The 20,419-nt window shown below is 42.6% G+C and overlaps 1 protein-coding gene across 1 annotated transcript in view; it reads right to left on the bottom strand.

Moving 5' to 3' along the window:
* PKD1L1 (polycystin 1 like 1, transient receptor potential channel interacting) overlaps positions 1-685 on the bottom strand; it is a 1,739,639-nt gene extending 1,738,954 nt beyond the window's left edge. Inside the window, exon 1 of the mRNA XM_086964902.1 lies at positions 418-685. Coding sequence (XP_086821028.1) covers positions 418-502 — 85 coding nt within the window. The 5' untranslated portion in view covers positions 503-685. The remainder of the gene's footprint in view (positions 1-417) is intronic.
* Positions 686-20,419: the final 19,734 nt, after the last annotated feature.

Genomic DNA, 20,419 nt, shown 5'->3' with positions numbered 1-20,419 from the left:
GTTGAAATCGTGGTTAAAATCCATACTTTTACGTTGACCCCTTCACTGCGCGTTAAATCCAAAACTTGGACAATTAACTGCATCATAGCAAAAACTATAATAGCCAATTAAAAACAACACGACACCTCTCCGAAGCAACTTTTCTCAATGCGCACTAGTTTCTGACATGAAAATCAAAAATTCCCTAGGCGAAGATCGGACAGGAAGAGAATGAGAAATGAGTGATTCAATACAGCCTCTCCAAAGAGAGCCCGCAAACCTAGGGCTGATACAGCTCTCCCAATAGGAAGAACAATTATCGCAAATAACACGAAGGAAACACAAATTTAGTGGGTATGCGGGAGCTGAAGCCTTTAATCCCAACATTTCTGTAACCTTAAAAAATAACAGGTTTCAACCGGAATTTTAATAACTTACCATTATTTAGAGCATGCGTATACCAAAAGGAGGAAAGCAAACTCCAGGAGAGGAGCACCAGGACACCGCGCCACAGGCACCCCATCTGTAAGAGAAGCAGCTTCGAGCACGCTTCACCCGGAGCGCGCGCGGCTTCTAAAGCAGCTCAGAGAGAGATGGAGCTCTTTCGCAGCAACCGTGTCTGGGCATCCCAGGGAGCGCTGCGGCGGGAGGGGAGGTGCGGCGCGCGCTGCGCGCAGGTGATGATTCATTAGCGCCGCTTGGCTTCAGGTGACCTCCTGATGCACGCGAGGTAGTGCAGGGCTAATCGGGATGGGAAACTGATGAGCAAGAAGGAATGCAAAGTGCTTTATTGGAGAGAAGGGGCAGAAGAAAGATAAAGAAAACATATAATACAATTGTCCTGTAATTATGCGATCATTCTTGTTTCTTATTCTTAGGTGATGTCGATATTGCATTTATGTCCTTCCTTCCATCCTATTGTAAAGCGCTCTGACATCCCTCGGGATCTTGTTCGCGCTATATAAAACGTTAAAAATAAATAAATAAATAACAATGTAAATATAATATACACAATACCTATAATAAATACATACATATAACATTTAAGTACAATAATCTAAATAACAAATAATGTACACTTTAAATATAATAAATACATAAATAAATACACATAAACAATACATATACACATCATACAATAATATGATTGGGTAATATGATAATATGAGGGGATGGGAAAGTCAGAGGAGCACGAAAGAATGCATTGTGCTTCATTGAAGAGAAGGTCAGAAAAAAGACAAACAAAACATGTAATACAATAATATACATATAATACACATAATACATATAATACATACATATATATAATATTCAAACATAATAATATAAATACAAACAATATACAATTTAAATATAATAAATACATAAATAACTACATATAATAAACATAATACATATAATATACATATAATACAATGGGTAGTATGATATATGATAATATGATGAGCACAAAGGAATGTAATGCGCTTCATTGACGAGATGGCAGAACAAAGACAGAGGAAACATATAATACAACAATAAACATATAATACACATAATATTGATACAATATACATAATACATATAATAAATATATTTAAATATAAGAAATACATAGAAATAATATAACATTACATATAATAAATACATATAATAAACATAATACACATAATATACATATAATACATTAATGTACATATAGTAACATACATATAATAAAGCCTGAAAAACCTGTAAAACATATGCGCTGAAAGTATGGGTGTAGAAGTAGGATGCTCCAGCACCCCCAAATAAACATGCTGAAGTTCAGAAGGTGAATGAGCAGTTAAGAGGCCTTTTTAGGTCGAGTTTACTCGAACCTATTGCTGTCAATCCAAAAGCTGACTTTTTACGATGCGGATTTTCAAAAGTTCACGTGAATCCCAATCACGTGACCTACTCTCATGCACGAGCCTTCCCCCTGCCAGCAGCCTTTCTCCCTTCACAGCCATCTGTTCCTCTCTCCCCGCTCCCTGCCGTCACTTATTCACAGCCGCAGGCCGTCCTAATTGCTTTTTTTTTTCAGCCTGGCTACTTCAAAGGGTTTAATTTCCTGGCTACTTCAAGGGTTTCATTTCGAGGCCGATTTTCGTTTTTAATGCTGCCGCTAATGCTTGTTTTATCTCCCCTCTTCCCCTCTCCGTCCCATTCCTCGCCCGTGACACAACAACTATCTGCTTTTCAGCAAGGAGACATCTTTATCTTCAAACCCCACCCCCCCCCCCATTCTTCTTCCTCGTCTTCTGCCCTTGTGCGCTAAGTGGTCTGCGGCCCTGCACATTAAAGCTTTTTAGAGCAAGCAGCGTTAGTCCATCACCCGCCTCTGCAACCCTCGCTAGCAAAAACAATATCACATAATATTACATTACAAATTAAAAAGAAAATTTACGCTCATTAACACTGGTAGAATGATAACACAGAGCAGCCTTGCAGATAAATGCTATTTTAGTATAAACATATTTCGTTCGGTGCTTTATACAAGCGTGCACTGCAGTCTCGTGTGAGTGATTGCGCAACAGAACAGGGTCTCAAATTGTTAGCGTGGTCCTTTCATGTTGCTTCTTAGAGCCGTTTTATTACTTTTGTACCGCTCCTTACACCTACTGATCAACGTCTGTCTGTGATAGAGGTCCCACGCCTGTGACTTTGTGTAGAGGATAGTTTGGTAAATAGCGCAGTTGCATTCCACCACCCTTCCGCAAACTATATTGCCTGCACCCCCGCCCTTGGTGTGATCGCTAGTGCCCCGGAGCAGCTGCAAGCACCGCATTAACAAAAGAATAACACAGTATACAGTACTTAGTACACATGCATTCTGAACAACATTATCACTAATGCCCCGTAGCAGCTAACTCTAACAAGAACGTCCCATATCCCCTAGCCTACAACGCAAGACTACTGGCCCTCTTTCATATTGTCTGTCTATAGCTCTGCATGTTTCCCAGAAGCAGCCCCCATGCTACAAGGGCAGTGGCCCTCTTACTCCAGTAAGTTTTCTAGGCCCTGCATATTAAGGCTTCTTGGAGCAGGCAGCGCCAGTCTCTCACCTGCCTTTGCAACACTCGCTAGAACAAACAATAGCACGTGATACTGCTCTACAAACGAAGAAGAAAATGAAAGCTCATTAACTCTAGTAGAATAATAATACAGAGCAGACCTGCACATGAATGCTATTTTTGTGTAAACATTTTTTTTCAATGCTTTATTGCAGCGTGCAATGCAGTCTCGTGTGAGAAATTTGCGCCTTGTATGCTGACTATTTTGCAATCTGAAATGCTAATAGGCGCCCTCTCAAAAAGGCTTTATATGCGTCCCAGACGACCGAGAGTGAAGCTGTACCTAAATTAAAAGTAAAAAACTCGTTTGATTCCTTAAGCAATTTATCTATTACTTCTTCTTCCAACAGAATGCTTCTGTCTATAGTCCATCTCTTGACCAACTGCGGACCTGACAATTTTAGGGTTAGAGTAACCGCTGAGTGATCAGAGATGTGGGCACCAAGATGTTTTATCTCCCCCACTTGCTGGCCTAGGTTTTCTGCGATAAAAAAAGTCTAGCCTAGATTTATGCCGTAATTTCTTATTGTGGAATGTATATTCTCTTTTTGTGCCATTTTTTTGTCGCCAGATATCTTTCCATCCAAACTGGATAATCGCATTAGATAGCGCAGCTCTAGTTTTAGGATTATGTGAGAACCTTACAGTGGTGGATTTATCTAACTGTGGATCAAGTACTAAGTTAAAATCTCCTGCAAGAATCACCGGATCCTCATAATCCAAAAGTTCAACAAAAAGGTATTTAAGAGGAAGGGTATCATCCAAATTAGGACCGTAGTATCCCACGATCGTAAATTTGTACGCATGTTGCTTTATTTTTGCTATGACCCACCTCCCCTTTTTATCAGACTTGGATTGTAGCAAAGTTATGTCAGAATTAGATTTGATCAATATAGCCACCCCTTTAGTAGCAGTTTGTTGCGAGGTGGTTATCACCTGCTGGATCCATTTTTTTTCCCTAAAAATATCTCTTAATTCTTGTTCGGTGGAGTGGGTCTCTTGTAAAATAAAAATGTTTTCAGGTGCATCCTTTAAATACTGAAGAATTCTCTCTCTTCTATGCTTGACCCGTAACCCATTAACATTCCACGAAAGAATCTTACGGTATGATGAATGAACTACCCTATCTTGCGCTATTTCTCCTAACAAAGGTGTAAACAATGAAACTTTGAATATGGCGATTTGGACATTTTTTTGTTTTTTTTCCCAGATGCTCCCCCCCAGTGCCCTCACCTCCCTCCTCCCCCATCCTAAGCCTCCCGTGCTCCCCTGGAGAACCCCCCTCCTTTTTCCTGGCCTGCTTGGGCCATTGAGACTCTTCCTCCCGGGTGTCTACTCAATATACGTTGAGAGCGATGAAAATATATAGCTGAATTCTGATAATAATTGATGCATAAGCTATAATTTTCAGTACTTTCAATGTTTGTTGTCTTGCTCTCTTAGGTTGTCGTCTGTAAGTAATTACAGATATTCTTCTGCCTCATCCAACCTTTTTAGAACTTTCATTTTATTTTTATACATCACTTTCAGTGATGCCGGAAATTTGAGCTGGGCGGTAGCGCCGAGTTGTTTGAAGGGTTCTAGCAGTTTACCAAGCTCCCACTGCCTAGACGCTGTAATGGAAGACACATCAGATCTGATCTGATAAGAAAACCCATCTATCAAGAGTTCGCTGGCTCTTAACGCCCTGTTAAGGATCTCTTCCTTTAAGGTATAAGTCAAAAAATGTACTAGGATCTTTCTAGGCCTGCTTTTATTTGGGTTCTGCCTGAATGGGTCTCTGTGAACTCGTTGAATATCTTTTATTATTTCTTCTTCGGATATCTCAAGTTCAATAGTTTGTTTAATCAATCTGGCCACAAAAGCTTTGATATTTCCCCCTTCTGCCCCTTCTGGAACTTTTAACAGGCGCAGATTATTTCGCCTTTGTGCGTTTTCTAAGGACTACATTTTTTCTTGGAGTCCTTGCTCCCTCAGTCTGAGATCCTCAAGCTTTTTACTATGCTGAGTAGCAGCCTTTTTTAGTTCTGTTACTGAGGATTCTAGTTCAGTAGTTCTGGCAGCTAATGCATCGAATTTCTCCTTTATCTCCTGCTGGTTAATTAGTGTCACTTCAAAACCACTTTTTACCTCATGACTCAGGGCTTTTAGCATTGCTATCACCGACTGGTCCATATCTGATATATTTGTAGGAGCTGCAGATAGACTGTCCTCACTGTTAGCATTCATTATATGCGTTAATGCTTCTTCTCTTAATTCAGGTTCCTTATCCTCAGAACTGTGTATAATATTTTGTTTCGGAGTTTCTGCTAGCTCAGAGGCTTCCTCAAGCTCCAAGTCCATCTCTAACCCCTCCAAAAGTTGGTATTTGTTAGTGGTTTGCACACCCCTTATAGATACCCCACATAAGGCCTCTTCCGACAATTTAAGTTCCAGTACTGAAGGTACGGTTTTAAAATATGCCTTCAAAGAAGGAGGTGGTTTAGTCTTTTCAGCTATTCTCTGAGCTTTAGCAACTTTTTTTCTGGTTTTCTTTAGAGATTTTACCTTGGATTTAGCTGAGGAGGGGGTGTCTAGAGGGACATTTAGAATAGGTTGCTTCCCCCCTTTGCTTCTGAGGGTATATTCCGAAGCCTGGGAGCCTTGAGTCTCTCTTTCTGACATATGCAAATCAGGGACTGATGAAGCTGTTTCCGCGAAAGTCTCACTTAGCCCATTGCATTGTGGACTTGGTAGTTTTAATTTTATAGTTTCAATGCTTCCCCCTGAGCAACAAAAGCTATATCTATACCCAGCTCTTCTCCCCTTCTTGAGCTCATATGCTGCTTTAAACCATCGTATTAAACCCTGTTTTGAGGCATCATGTGATCCTACCTTTAAAGTGCAGGTAGCAGTACGTGAAAGAAGAGGGGTCACGGGCCCCCGCCGTGTCAATGTGGATGATCCTCTCCAGGCTGCCTTGTTTATATAGTTCCAACACGGAGAAAACACCAAATATCACAAAATATCAAACTGCAGTCAAGAGGCTGCTCTCCTTCCTCAAACTAGAAGTGGCTCTGTCACACAATCCACCGCCGCTCCATCACCGCTCCAAAGCCGATGCAACCACCCTGTGCCTCGGGCTGCAGCCCCGCCCGCTTTCCGCCGCTTTCCGTCAGCCTGAGTTTGTTTAATTAGATTTTGGCGGCGGCGGCTGCTGTATTACCATATCAATTGCCGCTCGCACCGAAGAGACCGCCAAAGGTAAGCGCGTCTTACCCCCTAACAAAAGCTTGGACCGCCGTTTTCGCCGTTCGCTGCTCCGCTCATACTCCGCACAGCACGGACACCCGAGGCTCCAGAGTCTCCCGACTAGCCACGCCCGCTAGCCGCCATGTTCTCCCCCTCACAGATTGAAGCAAGGATTAAGGTCCTTGAACAGGTTGTACTATATCCCAGCCTTACAGATCAAGAGAACAATAAGAAAGATCTGTTAACGTATAAATTACAGTTGGAGCAGTTATTCGATGGAAGGCTGAGGAAACGTTGGCAGGCTAGCTCATTAGCACATTTTGAATATGGTGAGGCCAGCGGAAAACTTTTAGCCTGGAAAACAAAAAAGGATATCAAGAAGAACTCTATTAAGGAAGTACAGATAACAAATATGGATGTGATCTCAGATAAAAGAACAGATATTGATCAGGCTTTCTACCACCACTTTGATGAAGTTTATAGAGAAGATCTTCAGCCACAACAGCAATTAATACAGTCATGGCTAGACCAATACCAGGTTAAAGCTTTAGATGATCAGGCCTCCAACAATCTTAACAGAGAAATCAGCTCCACTGAAATAGCTTCGGCGATAGATTCTGCCAAGAGAAGTAAGGCTCCAGGCCCTGATGGGCTACCTTCCGAGATCTATAAAGTGCTAGCACCTGTAATAATACCAGTTTTGAAATTGCTTTTTACCTCTATATATGAGGAAGGAGGCAAAATTCCTGTTTCTTGGAATGATGCCATAGTGGTCCTTATTTTAAAACCAATGAAGAGACCATCCCAGTGTGATTCATACAGGCCTATCTCCCTCCTTAATACGGATTATAAGCTCATGGCAAAAATATTAGCAGAGAGATTAAACGGGGTAGCAGGGCAATTATTACACTTAGATCAAAAGGGCTTTGTCAGAGGCCGCTCTATACAAGATCTCATACAAGCTTTGGTGGGTGCAATAGATGTTACCTCTCAATATAAAGTCCCACTAGCGGTTATCACATTAGATGCCGCAAAGGCCTTTGATCGCGTTAACTGGGAATTTTTGGCTAAAGTACTAGATAAGGTTAATTTAGGCAGAAACTTCTGTGGGGCAATAGCAGCATTTTACCAAGCTCCGACAGCTAGATTACTAATAAACGGAAGTTTATCCTCTCCTATAAAAATTCAAAGAGGGACAAGACAAGGGTGTCCGCTTTCCCCCTTGCTCTTTGATCTATATATGGAATCATTTGCAGAAAAGATCAGACAAGACCAAGACATCCTACCCTTTAAACATAACAACTGGGTGAAAAAGGTCGCTTTATATGCGGACGATCTGATGCTGTACACTATTGACCCTATCAAATCAATTCCTCTCATATATAAAGCAGCAGAGAAGTTTGGCCAAGTTTCTGGATATCGGATTAACCAATCTAAATCAGAATGTATGTGCTGGAATATAACCCATGTTAACTCCATTCCAATTTTGAAACACCAAATTAGATATCTGGGAATTCAATTTACGCAGGACATAAATCAACTTGCAGAAAAAAATCTTTAAAAAAATTGAGAAAGAAATCGCGGAATCCTTAAAAAGCTGGTCATTTCTTCCTCTGACCCTAATCGGAAGAATCAATATAGTAAAAATGATGCTGCTACCTAAATTAATTTACATATTCCAGAACATTCCACTTACCTTTAAAGAAGCCAGACTAACTAAGATTCAGCTAAATGGAACTCCTTTATTTGGGCCTCCAAAGGCATAAGGATTTCATGGAAAAAGCTCAGCAGAAAGAAAAGCAAGGGTGGACTATGCGCACCGGATTTGAGAGTATATGCCTGGACCCTATTATTGAAGGCAGGAGTAAGGTTATTTGACACCCTAGGGGAGACAGAAACAGACTTTATGTTTCAAAATATGTTATCTGAGATCCAGGGAGGATCTAATGCATTTTTGTTTAAGTTTGGAGACATGCGTTACTTTAAAAAAGTACGATTAAAGGTCCTTAGAGATGTGGCATATGTGTGGGCCAGAGTTAGGAGAGCGCTGAACATCCCATATTACTCCGCTTTCGCCCCAATATGGGACTCTCCTGGCTCTCCTGAATGGACTAAAGATTTACTATCTATAGCTTTGCAGAGAGCAAATATCAGAACATGGGGCCAGTTATTGCCTGAAGGGAACCCTTTGAGCTGGGAAGACATTTCTGTTCTTACAGATAAGAATGTATCTAAATTCAAGTATTTACAGATTAAAAGCTGGACCCAGGCTGTTACAGGGGATAAAGGTGTTAAGACTGTTTTGGATGAGCTTTTAATGAAGAAACCTAGAACACTCAAAACATCAGTCCTTTATTGTACAATACTCGAGGAAGAAGATGGAGAGTTCGCCCTTCCAGAACAGCTATGGAGGGATCAAGTACTGGACGTCGACTTGCAGAACTTATGGTATCCTTTGATTTACTACATCTTACGGTCTTACCTGCCAATTTAAAGCGGAATCACTTGTTTTCTCTCCATAGAGTATATTGGTCTCCAGCTAGGCTCGCCAAATTTTCGAAGGGGCCTACTCCCTGTTGTCCAAAGTGCAATCTGGAAAAAGCAGATGACTTGCATATGTTCATGACCTGTCCCGCACTTAGAGAATTTTGGTTTGAAATACAAGAAGGTATGAAAGCCCTCTTTGGGTATGAAATACAGGTTAGTACGCAACAAGTTTTTTTTGGAATCCCTTCTAATTATGAGAATGTACCTCGAGACAGTAATAAGTTATTTCTTTATTTAATTGTCTTAGCCCGTAGGGAAATATGTAAACTGTGGGTGAGCACTATTGTTCCGACATATGTAGATTGGATTAGGGCAATTAGGCATACTCTTAGTTTGGATAGTATCGCATGGAAGAGAAGGAAGCATTTTTGGACTCCCTGTATTATTTGGCTTGATGGATTATAACAACTTTGTCCAATGATTAGGCCTTTTTGCGGAATGATCCACCCTAAGATCAGTCTAAGGGTCTGGTAAATTGGGAGACTGAGCTGACTGTTCACACGGTGGTACCGTGAGATTTATACTGGGTGTCTGCAGAAAGAGTCTCCATAAAGATTCTCGGTATAATCAATACTGAAAATATCTTTATTGGCGTATGAGGACAAAAAAAAAAAAATGCAGTCTCGTGTGAGTAATTGTGCAAGGGAACAAAGTCTTGAATTGTTAGCGCAGTCCTTTCATGTTGCTTCTTAGCGCCGTTTTTTTTTCCGGGACCATTTTCACGCCCACTGATCAACGTCTGTCTCTCATAGAGGTCCCACGCCTGTGACTTTGTATTGCAACTGTTTTTTTTGTTCCCTCACATTGCAGCTTGCCCCGATCGTTGCGTCTCTCCTGCCCCAAGGAGCCAGCCATGCAGCGCAGCACTTTACCTTAATTAGGTGAGAGGTGCATAAACGGCGGAGTAGCACTAGCAGAGAGTTGTAATTCATCTATGCAACTCCATCCCATCACGGCGCGGGCACTCACCGGCTCCTCCCGGCATGCACTGGGACATGGTCAAAGCGGTACGTTACACTCACACGCCAGCTTCATACCCTCTCACAGAGTCCCTCCCAATCCTCCGCATGTTTTTATTTCCCCTCTTCCCCTCTCCGTCCCATTCCTCGCCCGTGACACAACAACTATCTGCTTTTCAGCAAGGAGACATTTTTATCTTCCAACCCCGCCCCCCCCCATTCTTCTTCCTCGCCTTCTGCCCTTGCGGGCTCCCTGTCAGCAAACTTCACACAGCTGTTCTAAGAGCAATGGATCTCAATGGATCCCTTCTTTCCCTTCCTATAATAAGATGCCTCTGGATGGAGCAATATTCCTCCAAGATGGAGGACAGTTGGACTTCATTTTATTTAGCATACCTATGGAGCGTGGACCTGGTGACAGGCTTCGGAGCGCTACGCTACTGCACAGGGGAAAAGATATAAACAGTCACTACAGACAAACACAAGACAAACTTGATAATCAATACAATACTGGCATTACTACCATTGCTGCTATGACTATACTAATAATAATAATAATCTTTGCACCAATACAAACACACAAAAACCAGCAGCAATATTTACAACCTGTGGCAAAGTAAAAATGCAGAGTGAGAGAAGGTAATTTCGAAACTAGTACAATGCAGAGGCCTTTACTTACTTTCCAGAAACCGTGAACTGGGAGACCCTCACTCTATCTATCTGTCTATCTATCTATTGCCCTCACTCTATCTATCGCCCTCACTCTATCTATCGCCCTCTGTCTGTCTGTCTGTCTGTCGCCCTCACTCTGTCTGTCTATCTATCGCTCTCACTCTGTCTGTCTATCTGTCTGTCTATCTATCACCCTCATTCTGTCTGTCTATCTGTGTGTCTATCTATCGCCCTCACTCTGTCTGTCTATATGTCTGTCTATCGCCCTCACTCTGTCGGTCTATCTGTATGTCTATCGCCCTCACTCTGTCTGTCTATCTGTCTGTTTATCTATCGCCCTCACTGTATCTGTCTATCTGTCCGTCTATCTTATCGCCCTCACTCTGTCTGTCTATCTGTCTGTCTATCTATCTATCGCCCTCACTCTGTCTGTCTATCTGTCTGTCTATCTATTGCCCTCACTCTGTCTGCCTTTCTGTCTGTCTGTCTATTGCCCTCACTCTATCACCACAGCATCACTATGCGCTACCACAGCATCACTGAACGCCACAGCATCACTCAGCGCCACCACAGCATCAATCTGTGCAACTATTCAACAACAACTTGTTCAAATATGTTCTCAATGTTTCAAGCTTTATTACAAATGTCACAAAAAGATGTTAATATTTCACTTCTGTTCTTGGATTTTCGTCACAGTAAAATACACTAAACATAATCTTCACAAAAGTAATTTACAAAAGTTTAAGCTATTGCCATTATAAATTACAATAACTTTTATTTAAGTATTAATTATTAAAAAAAATTAAAAGCCATTGTTATTTGTAATATCAATACATCTAAGTCACGTAAATGCAGCACATATTGCATTACAAATGCTGTAGGTGTCACATTTGCGAAAGTTAAAACTATTGGCATTGGAAATTACAAATCTATTAATTTAGCTATTTTCAAAACCAACACATACATTAAAAATGTGTCATTTACTATACCAATAGCTCAAACTTTCCTAATGCGAGACCTATTGCATTGCAAATGCTTGTTAAAAAAAACATTTGCACTGCCTTCAAAGATAGAGGTCAAATGTCAGGCTGTGTCTTCAGACAAATTGCTGCTTATTCTTTTAACATGGAGATTGATGTTTACATTTCTTTCTCTGACTGCAAAGTGAGAGATTTTGTAGCGTGAACTGTCTAACTATCTTGTTAGGCTACAGGGAGTGTGAAAGACAGGTTGTAAAATGTTATTTTTTTCTTAACACACAACAAAATGTAAATACATGTAAAAGAACATTTCAAATATTTCAAAATGGATCAGCAATTAGGAAAGGACAAATGAAGCACATTCTCAAGTGTGGTGAAAACAATGGTTTTAATGGCTCAAATAAAATCAAGAAACTTTACTTGGTGTTCCACATATGATAAATATTTGTTGAAATCTGTTTTCTACACATTATCGTTTGTACGGTATACAGTTTTATCAGTAAAACATACGCCCCTACAAACTTAGTGGTTATTTCAATTGAAAAGGTGCTGCCTTTAAATGACAGTGCGATACCACACCATCATTAAGGATATATTTGCAACAGTGTGCTCCAAAATGCACCACTAGCTACATACTACAAAACACACCACTCTCCTGCTGCATGGGTGTGGCTCATATACTACCTTTATTCTTTGTGTGACACTTGGAATATTCACAATCCCTATGACTTCAGTGATGAAACATTCATGGCAGCACCCCCACTCAGAAAATTATTGCAGCACTAATGTGTAAAATCTGCAACTCATTTTTAAAGAGCTAGAGGAAAGTGTAAAAACAGTGACAAACACCCCCCTGCGACAACTGCCACATAAACACTTAATTTAATGGGAGACTAGATTTGTATATCTTTTTGTTCAGAGCTTTCTTTTCCTACAGGTCCAGACCTATGCAATCTAGGTTTTTTTCTGTGCATATCTAAATTATGGGCCAAACATGCCAGAATATAAGTAACACAAACACTGGAAAAGCCAATAAGTCTGGTCTTTGCAAGAAGGTGTAATGAGTATTTTTATTTACATTTCATTGCAAGCAAATGCTTGCAAAAAATGTAAAAAATTAACAACCACCATTGAACTCTTTGCATGAATTACCTGCTTTGATGACCAGATGTGGGAGTGGAGATGGAGTTGAGCATCGGAGGGCAGGATTGCACTATATGCAGACAATGTCTTCCAGTTTCTCGCCGACCCTGCAGTTTCCGGCCTGGGGTTCTTGCGATCCTCCAACTTTTCAAAGAAGTCTCCGGACTTCGTATAAACAGGGGGAAGTCGCTCTTCATTCCTTTACAGGGGCTCAAGCTTGACTTGACTGGCAGATAGGTGTACCCTTTCGCTACCTGAGCTTCAAATACTTAGGAGTCCACATATCCACCATAAAAGTTCCACAGCGGATCTTACAGTAAGCACCTCTTTTTTCAATGTCCCTCTTGTGTCCAATTTGAGCTGTTATGCTGAATGCTGTGCTGATAACCTCCAGGACCTGCTGCGGTTTTGGTCCTACTGGAAATCCAGACAAAGACTTATGAAACAGAACGGAGGCAGCACCAAGGATGAAGTAGCCAGGACAATGTAGTATCAAAAATAAATTCTTTTATTTTTCTCATTTATAGGACAGCCAACGCGTTTCGCTCCCCAACCATGGGAGCTTCGTCAGGGCGGGAGTATTGGTCAGAACTTGAAATGATGAAAAATGACGTCAATGGGATCGTTAGAACAGTACAGATGCCTATATCAAAATTCCGTTATCCGGATAGTATTTTGGCCACGTCAGGGTTTTTTATACATGAAAGACACAATTGGTCCGAGAAAATGATGTTCCAAAATTAGTGTAAAATTTCTGGCATCCAAAGAACAGTGTATGTGCAGACCATAATAAGCTGCCACCAAAATTGCTCAAGAGCCTCCTTTCAGTACGGTGTCCCCATGACGGAATCGAGATCGATTCCGTCATGGGGACACCGTACTGAAAGGAGGCTCTTGAGCAATTTTGGTGGCAGCTTATTATGGTCTGCACATACACTGTTCTTTGGATGCCAGAAATTTTACACTAATTTTGGAACATCATTTTCTCGGACCAATTGTGTCTTTCATGTATAAAAAACCCTGACGTGGCCAAAATACTATCCGGATAACGGAATTTTGATATAGGCATCTGTACTGTTCTAACGATCCCATTGACGTCATTTTTCATCATTTCAAGTTCTGACCAATACTCCCGCCCTGACGAAGCTCCCATGGTTGGGGAGCGAAACGCGTTGGCTGTCCTATAAATGAGAAAAATAAAAGAATTTATTTTTGATACTACATTGTCCTGGCTACTTCATCCTTGGTGCTGCCTCCGTTCTGTTTCATAACACATATCCACAATACCGGAGCTCATGCACACTCCTAACCTTACCCCTGGGGGGGGCATGGCCAAGATGGCAGCCACATTGGACGTGCTCTAGCGAGCCCCACAGCCGCCCGGTCATTATCCTGCTTTAATCATCCCCATCCCGCTGCCTCTTGCCCAAAGTAGGGTCTCCTGCTGCTGACAGTGCTGGGGGTTGCAAGGGGACATCGGGCAATAAGCACTTCCACAGGCCAAATTGGGGTAAAAGGCCACTTTATTGGAGAAGTAAGCAGTTTCATGTATAATGGATATGCAAATAAGGCCTCACTAATACAGAGTCCTATCTATCAACCCAGCCCTTAAACAATTCCCCACAACAAACTTTCCTAACATTGTTCTAACTAATCCTCCTCCCAACCCCTATTTTTCGTCCCCTGCCAACCTCCTGCCTCATTCCTCGCTCCCCTGTTTCCCTCTGTCCGAAGCTAGTCTGAAAGCCCCCAATCCTTCCTGCCTGTCTCGATCTCCTCAAATTCTGCGACCAGGAAAAACCCTGATATATGTGTTTTCATGACCCTCTTACCAATTCGAAATATGAAATTGTATGAAAAAGGAAAAAACACACACTGTCGCCAAATCAGGTATAAAGCTTTATTGCGTTAGCTGAACAGAATATTCCCCAAACATCATTTGGAATAATGCAAGAAGCATAAAAAACAGTGATAAAGGGGAGGGGAAGGGAAAAAAGGGTGGGTGGGTGGGGACATGAAGCTGTCGCTCAACAGCTTATCCATTAAAACTAAGCTTTTTAATCAAGAGTTTTCGAAATCATCTCTTTTATATTCAAAATGTAAATCTCATTACCTATGCATGAAAGGTGCACTCCATCATGCCAAAAAATTGATAGTCTTCTTTTGTAATATCACTGTGAGCCAACCAATATATTCCATTAATGCTACAAAAGTGATGTAATTCCCTATTGAGTTTCCTCTTCGCTCTTTCTACAGCACTGAATCTCTCTGCTCACGCCATACCCTTCTGGGCATCAGCGCTGTTATGATAACCTTTGTTTGACCCCATAATTTTACTAACAACTCTACATCAGCCTTTTTTTCTATAAGCAACCTTAGGCCTGATAGTTGCACGAGATCATTCTTCCCCAGATGAATCAGTATAGCTTCAGGACGATTCTTTGATGACAGCTTGCTTAAAAGTGGCATTAACTGACCCCATTTCATACCACTTTTTCCCTACCACACCACAGAAACTTCATCTGAACGGAAACCCACATTTTTCCCAAAATGTCTCTTTTGGGCTTGTTTTGCAGTCCAGTCAACAAATGAATGTCCAACTATCCAAACGGCTTTTTGTGGTAATGTAAGACCCGCTGCAAAACCTAGAATGAAATAACAATTAATATATTTGAAATTTAACATTGTTCATCTAAATCTCTAATGTATCTCAGGCAGCAGTCAGAAGACCAACGCCACAATTTCTTTACTTCATTGACTGAAAACCCCAATCTGGCAGCTTCAGAAGCCGCTCCTATTCTAATGAAGCGTCCCCCAAAATTAACCACATCGCTGCGGCGGCTATTCCGCCGCAGCGCTAAGTGGACGGGGCGGCTGTTATTTTCGGATCCAGTCATCGCCGAATCATTCCCTTTCGGGCATTCTGGTCTATCGCCCCCCGGGGACAATAAAACAGTTTTCCACCTCCATTCTGGACCATGTTCCCGTCTTAGCCTCATCCTCTCCCAATTTCATTCTACTGGGGGATCTGAATTTTCATTTTGACCTACAGGAGGATAAAATAGCATCTGACCTGAGATCTGAACTTATGACAGCTAACCTCAGGCTCCACAACCTGGAACCTACACATGTGAAGGGACACTTGTTAGACTGTGTGTTCTCTAATATCTCACATCTTCAGACGAGCCCTCCTCTCCCTATGCCCTGGTCGGATCACTTCCTGGTGCCGTTTGAATTGAACTTTAGGAGGGATCCTCCTCCTCCCCCCGGTCCTAGGGCACCCCGTACCTATAAGAGAATTTGGTCACGACTATCAACTGAGAATCTCTCCCTTATTCTTGAACAATCAGTCCCCCCATCTGGACGCGATCCTCTGGTAGCCGATGTTGCATTACATGACTGGCTCCGCCAAGCATTAGATATGGAACTACCTCTTAAAGCCATCTCAAATAAAAGGAGTGGCCCCAAGTCCTCCTGGTACACCCCTGAACTGGGATGTATGAGAAAGAAATGTAAAAAGCTGGAGCGAGAATGGCGGAAGAACTGGGCGACCACCAAAAAAGACAACTATCGTGAAGCCATGAGAGCATACAAGGTGGCTCGCAATTTGACCAAAGCCGCCCATTTTGAGGAAAGAATCAGAATGGCAGGTAACTCTCCTAGAGAAACTTATCAGATCCTTAAAGAGCTTCTCACTGTCCCCACTCCCCCGGTAACTCATGAAGTAAATTCTGATAAATGCAACCAACTGGCCCAGTTTTTTGATGTCAAAATACGGAACATCTTAGCCAGCCTTCCTCTGAGTACCGGTAGGGTAGACAAAGCAGCTCCGGAGGCCGCATTGGATGGAAAGGTGTTTGATAGCTTCCCCCCCATCTCAAAGGAGGCTTTTTGTGAGGAGCTCTAAGCCCTGAAGAGTGGCTCCCCTTTGGACCCCATGCCCATTCGGATCCTCAAGCAATTTACGAACATCATTGCAGGCCCAGCAATCGACCTGCTGAATGCCTCATTCACCCATGGCATTGTTCCACCTAGTTGGAAGCAAGCCATTGTCAAGGCCCTTCTGAAAAAGCCAGGCCTTGACCCGGCTGATTTGGCGAATTACCGTCCTATCTCGCTTCTGCCCGGGCTGAATAAGATCGCCGAGAAGTTTGCCAATCGCCAGCTTTCGCACTTCCTGGAATCTAATGATCTACTGGGTCGTACTCAGACGGGCTTTCGGCCTGGCCAGGGAACCGACTCGGCCTTGATCTCAATGGTGGAGGAAGGCAGATGCATCTTGGATTCGGGAGGATCCGCTGCGGTGGTCCTCCTGGATCTAAGCGCTGCATTTGATACGGTTGATCATAATATCCTGATCAACCGTTTGGGGAAGATTGGAGTGAGAGGGTCGGCCCTCAAATGGCTCGCGTCGTATTTGAGTGGCCGGACTTATCAGGTCTGCGAAGGCAATCTTCGATCTCTGCCTACCCCCCTTCAGTGTGGAGTACCGCAGGGCTCTTCATTGAGCCCTACGCTTTTTAACATCTACATGGCCCCACTGGAGGCGGTGGTTTCACCCTTCGGGGTGAAAATCGCAACCTACGCAGACGACACTCAATTGATCGTCTCGCTGTCCCTCTCGGAAAGCCAGGGGGAAAAGTTCGCATCATGTTTAGTTAACATCATGTCATGGATGTCGGATTCCCGGCTCAAACTAAATGGGACGAAAACGGAGCTGATGCTTCTTGGCAATCTGTGCACAACACTTCCCAAATCCATGTGGCCGGATAGTCTAGGTGCCCCCCCAGTTCCCAAAGAAGCAATAAAAAGTCTAGGGGTCTGGCTAGAACCTGAACTGTCAATGACCACTCAAGCTAAACGAGTGGCAGGGACTTGCTATGGACTGCTTAGGTCAGTACGGAAGATCCTCCCGCTACTCCCTGAAAACTCCCGGAAACTACTGGTGCAAGGATTAGTCATGTCAAGGCTGGATTATAGCAATGCCTTATTCCTTGGCTCACCAGAATCCACTCTGAATGAGCTCAGAATGCGGCTGCACGAATGCTCACTGGTACTGCCAAAAGATCATCAGCTAAGCCTGCTCTCAAGGCCTTGCATTGGCTTCCAATCCGAGCTCGCATAAAATTCAAATCCCTCTGCATCGTGTTTAAAGCTTTGCAAGGATCAGGCCCTCCAATCCTTAGAGACCTGGTGCGCCCTTACAAACCTACGCGAGCCCTTCGCTCGGATGATGGTAATTTTGTGGTGATACCCAGAGCCAAAAAGGTGAGATCCGGTGGTCGCCGGTTCTCTATTAATGCAGGCCAATTATGGAATGCCCTGCCGATGGCCCTGCGGAAAGAATCCAATCTAGTGCGTTTCCGCAAGGCATTGAAAACTTATCTCTTCCCCCTTTAGGCTTTCTCTTCAGTTGTATTTGGGTGGTGGTACTGTGTTTTGTTTTAGCGCTGGGACGCTCAAGGGCAGCCATGCGCTTTATAAATCTTTTTTCATTTCATTTCATTTCAGCCGCATGCTGGTGACAGAACCGCTCCGTCACCAGCCGCGGTTGGGTTTGTGCTTGCGACGGAGCGGTTCCGTCATAGCCCCGCCTGCTCAATAGAACGCGCCGCGCAAGCGTGAAATCAGCGCAAGGGTGAAATCAGCGCAGCGCAGGCGCGGCGGCAGGGCCATGACGGAACCGCTCCGTCATCAGCACAGCCCTACCACAGCTGATGACGGAGGGGTTCCGTCATCAGCATCGAACGGGTTAAACAGATTTTTACCCAATTTTCGTAGGTTTTTCCTCATTACTGCCAGCATCTGGGAAGCTTTGAGGGGGGACGCGTCTTGGTGCCTAATGACAAATTCCAACGCAGCACCTCCCACCTCTATAAAATCTAACCATGCTTATATAGGGCATAACGTTCCTTCTAATCTTTGTAGAACTATTTTTGAACCTTTGTCAATTTGATCCACTTTGGATCTTTCAAGAAAAAAGCTTATTGAGTTTTTATAGCATCTTGACACCCTCGGGTAACTTGTTTACGCTTTATAAATTTCTTTTTAATTTCATTTCATTTTTCATACAGAAAAACATTTTTAACTGTAAGACCTTCATTTTTTGATTTGCCCAACAGCTCAGATGTTCTGAATGCTCTAAAACATAACCAAATCATACATAACTTGAATAAACAGCATTAAATATTAGAGAAACAAATAAATTGCAAACTCCTTGTCATATCAAATAAGAGTTTAAGAGAAATAGGTTCTCGTGTAAATTGTCCTCTCTTTTTTATTTTTGCTCATCCTTGGAGTATTCTTCTTCCCATCTCACCCGCTGAAGGTTAATATCCCCAAAAGAACTTCCCATAGAAAGACACACCTGCTAATTTCCCTGCTATTGTTGTTGCAGAAATATTCCTTTCTATGTTGGACATTATGAAATTAGTTATATCATCCCTGGTACTACTAGCTCTGAATGAACACCTGATTCGAGGAATTATAACCATGTTCTCCTGTAAGCCAATTTGGTGCTTTTTACCAGAGAGTTTTCAATTAGTATCTGAGCTTTCAATTTAATGAATCCCATACCTCCTGGGGAACCAGAGTCTTCTGCAGATCTGCTCCGGGCGCCAAACCACAGACTCTCTGCCACTGAAAACGAGATACGCGTCTGCAATGTTATTATCAACTCCGAGTACATGCCTAACTTTAAAAACTATGTTATGCATTAAGCAGCCCAACATGAATCTTTGTAACAGTTTCAATAATTGCTTCTCTTTGGCCCTCTGACCATTTACGAAATCAACCACTGTTCTATTATCTACATGTAACAACACTCTCTTGTTTGCCAGTCTCTTCCCCCAGACAGCCAGTGCAACTATCAAGGGGAAAAATTATAAAAAGTTATGTTTCTTGCATCCGATACCCAACTAGATGGCCACTTCTCAGCACACCATTTACCGTCCCAAAAAAGACCGAAGCCATTTGCGCCAGATGCATCAGAAAATAATTCGATTTACTGAACAAAATTTTGAGCCATTGACCACATTGTGACACCATTAAATGCTCGCAGAAACATCACCCAAACTTCAATATCGGCCCTCATGCCAGCTGATATCCTAATCCTGTGATGTGGCAGTGCGACGCCTGACAGGGCAAAACCTAGTCTTCTGCAAAAACTTCTACCTGGCCTCACAACTCGGCAAGCGAAAGTCAGATGACCCAATAGGCAACGAACCTCATTCAGTGTCAATTTATGAGACATTCTGGCATGTTCTAATATATCTGTCATCTCCAGTACTTTCTTTTGTGGAAGTCTAGCTTCCATTTTTACTGTATCTATTTCGATACCAAGATATGTCAAGCAACATCTAGGTCCTTCCATTTTCTCAGCTGCCAAAGGCACACCCAGATCCTTAGGCACCAGCTCAAAGTCTTGTAATGCTTTTAAACACTGTTGAGAGCCAACGGCCTCCATAAATAAAAAATCATCCAAATAATGCGTCACGTCCATACATCCATTTCTGAATGAAAAATACCATTGCAGAAAGATACTAAAAGTCTCAAATAAAGTGCAGAAAATTGCACAACTCATAGGTAGTACTGATGGAGCAAGGTCTCGGAGAAAAAAAGACTTGCTTGGATGCAATCCGCTCGTTTAACTCACTAACAAGTTTTTTTTTTTTAAATTTGTTTTTATTGCAGAATTAGAAACCATTGCATACAATAGCTCAACCAGCACACTCATGGTGTCCCCCCGCATCAATCGGAGGAGCTTAGGTCATACACAGCCATTCAGCCCGCATCCCGGAGGCCGGGCGGCACAGTGTCCCAGTTGTTAGCTAGA

This window comes from Lissotriton vulgaris, chromosome 4_1 (genome assembly GCF_964263255.1).
Source record: "Lissotriton vulgaris chromosome 4_1, aLisVul1.2, whole genome shotgun sequence".
Taxonomy (NCBI): Eukaryota; Metazoa; Chordata; class Amphibia; order Caudata; family Salamandridae; genus Lissotriton; species Lissotriton vulgaris.
The sequence above is the reverse complement of the archived record's forward strand: the minus strand, read 5'-3'. Positions and strand labels throughout refer to the sequence as shown.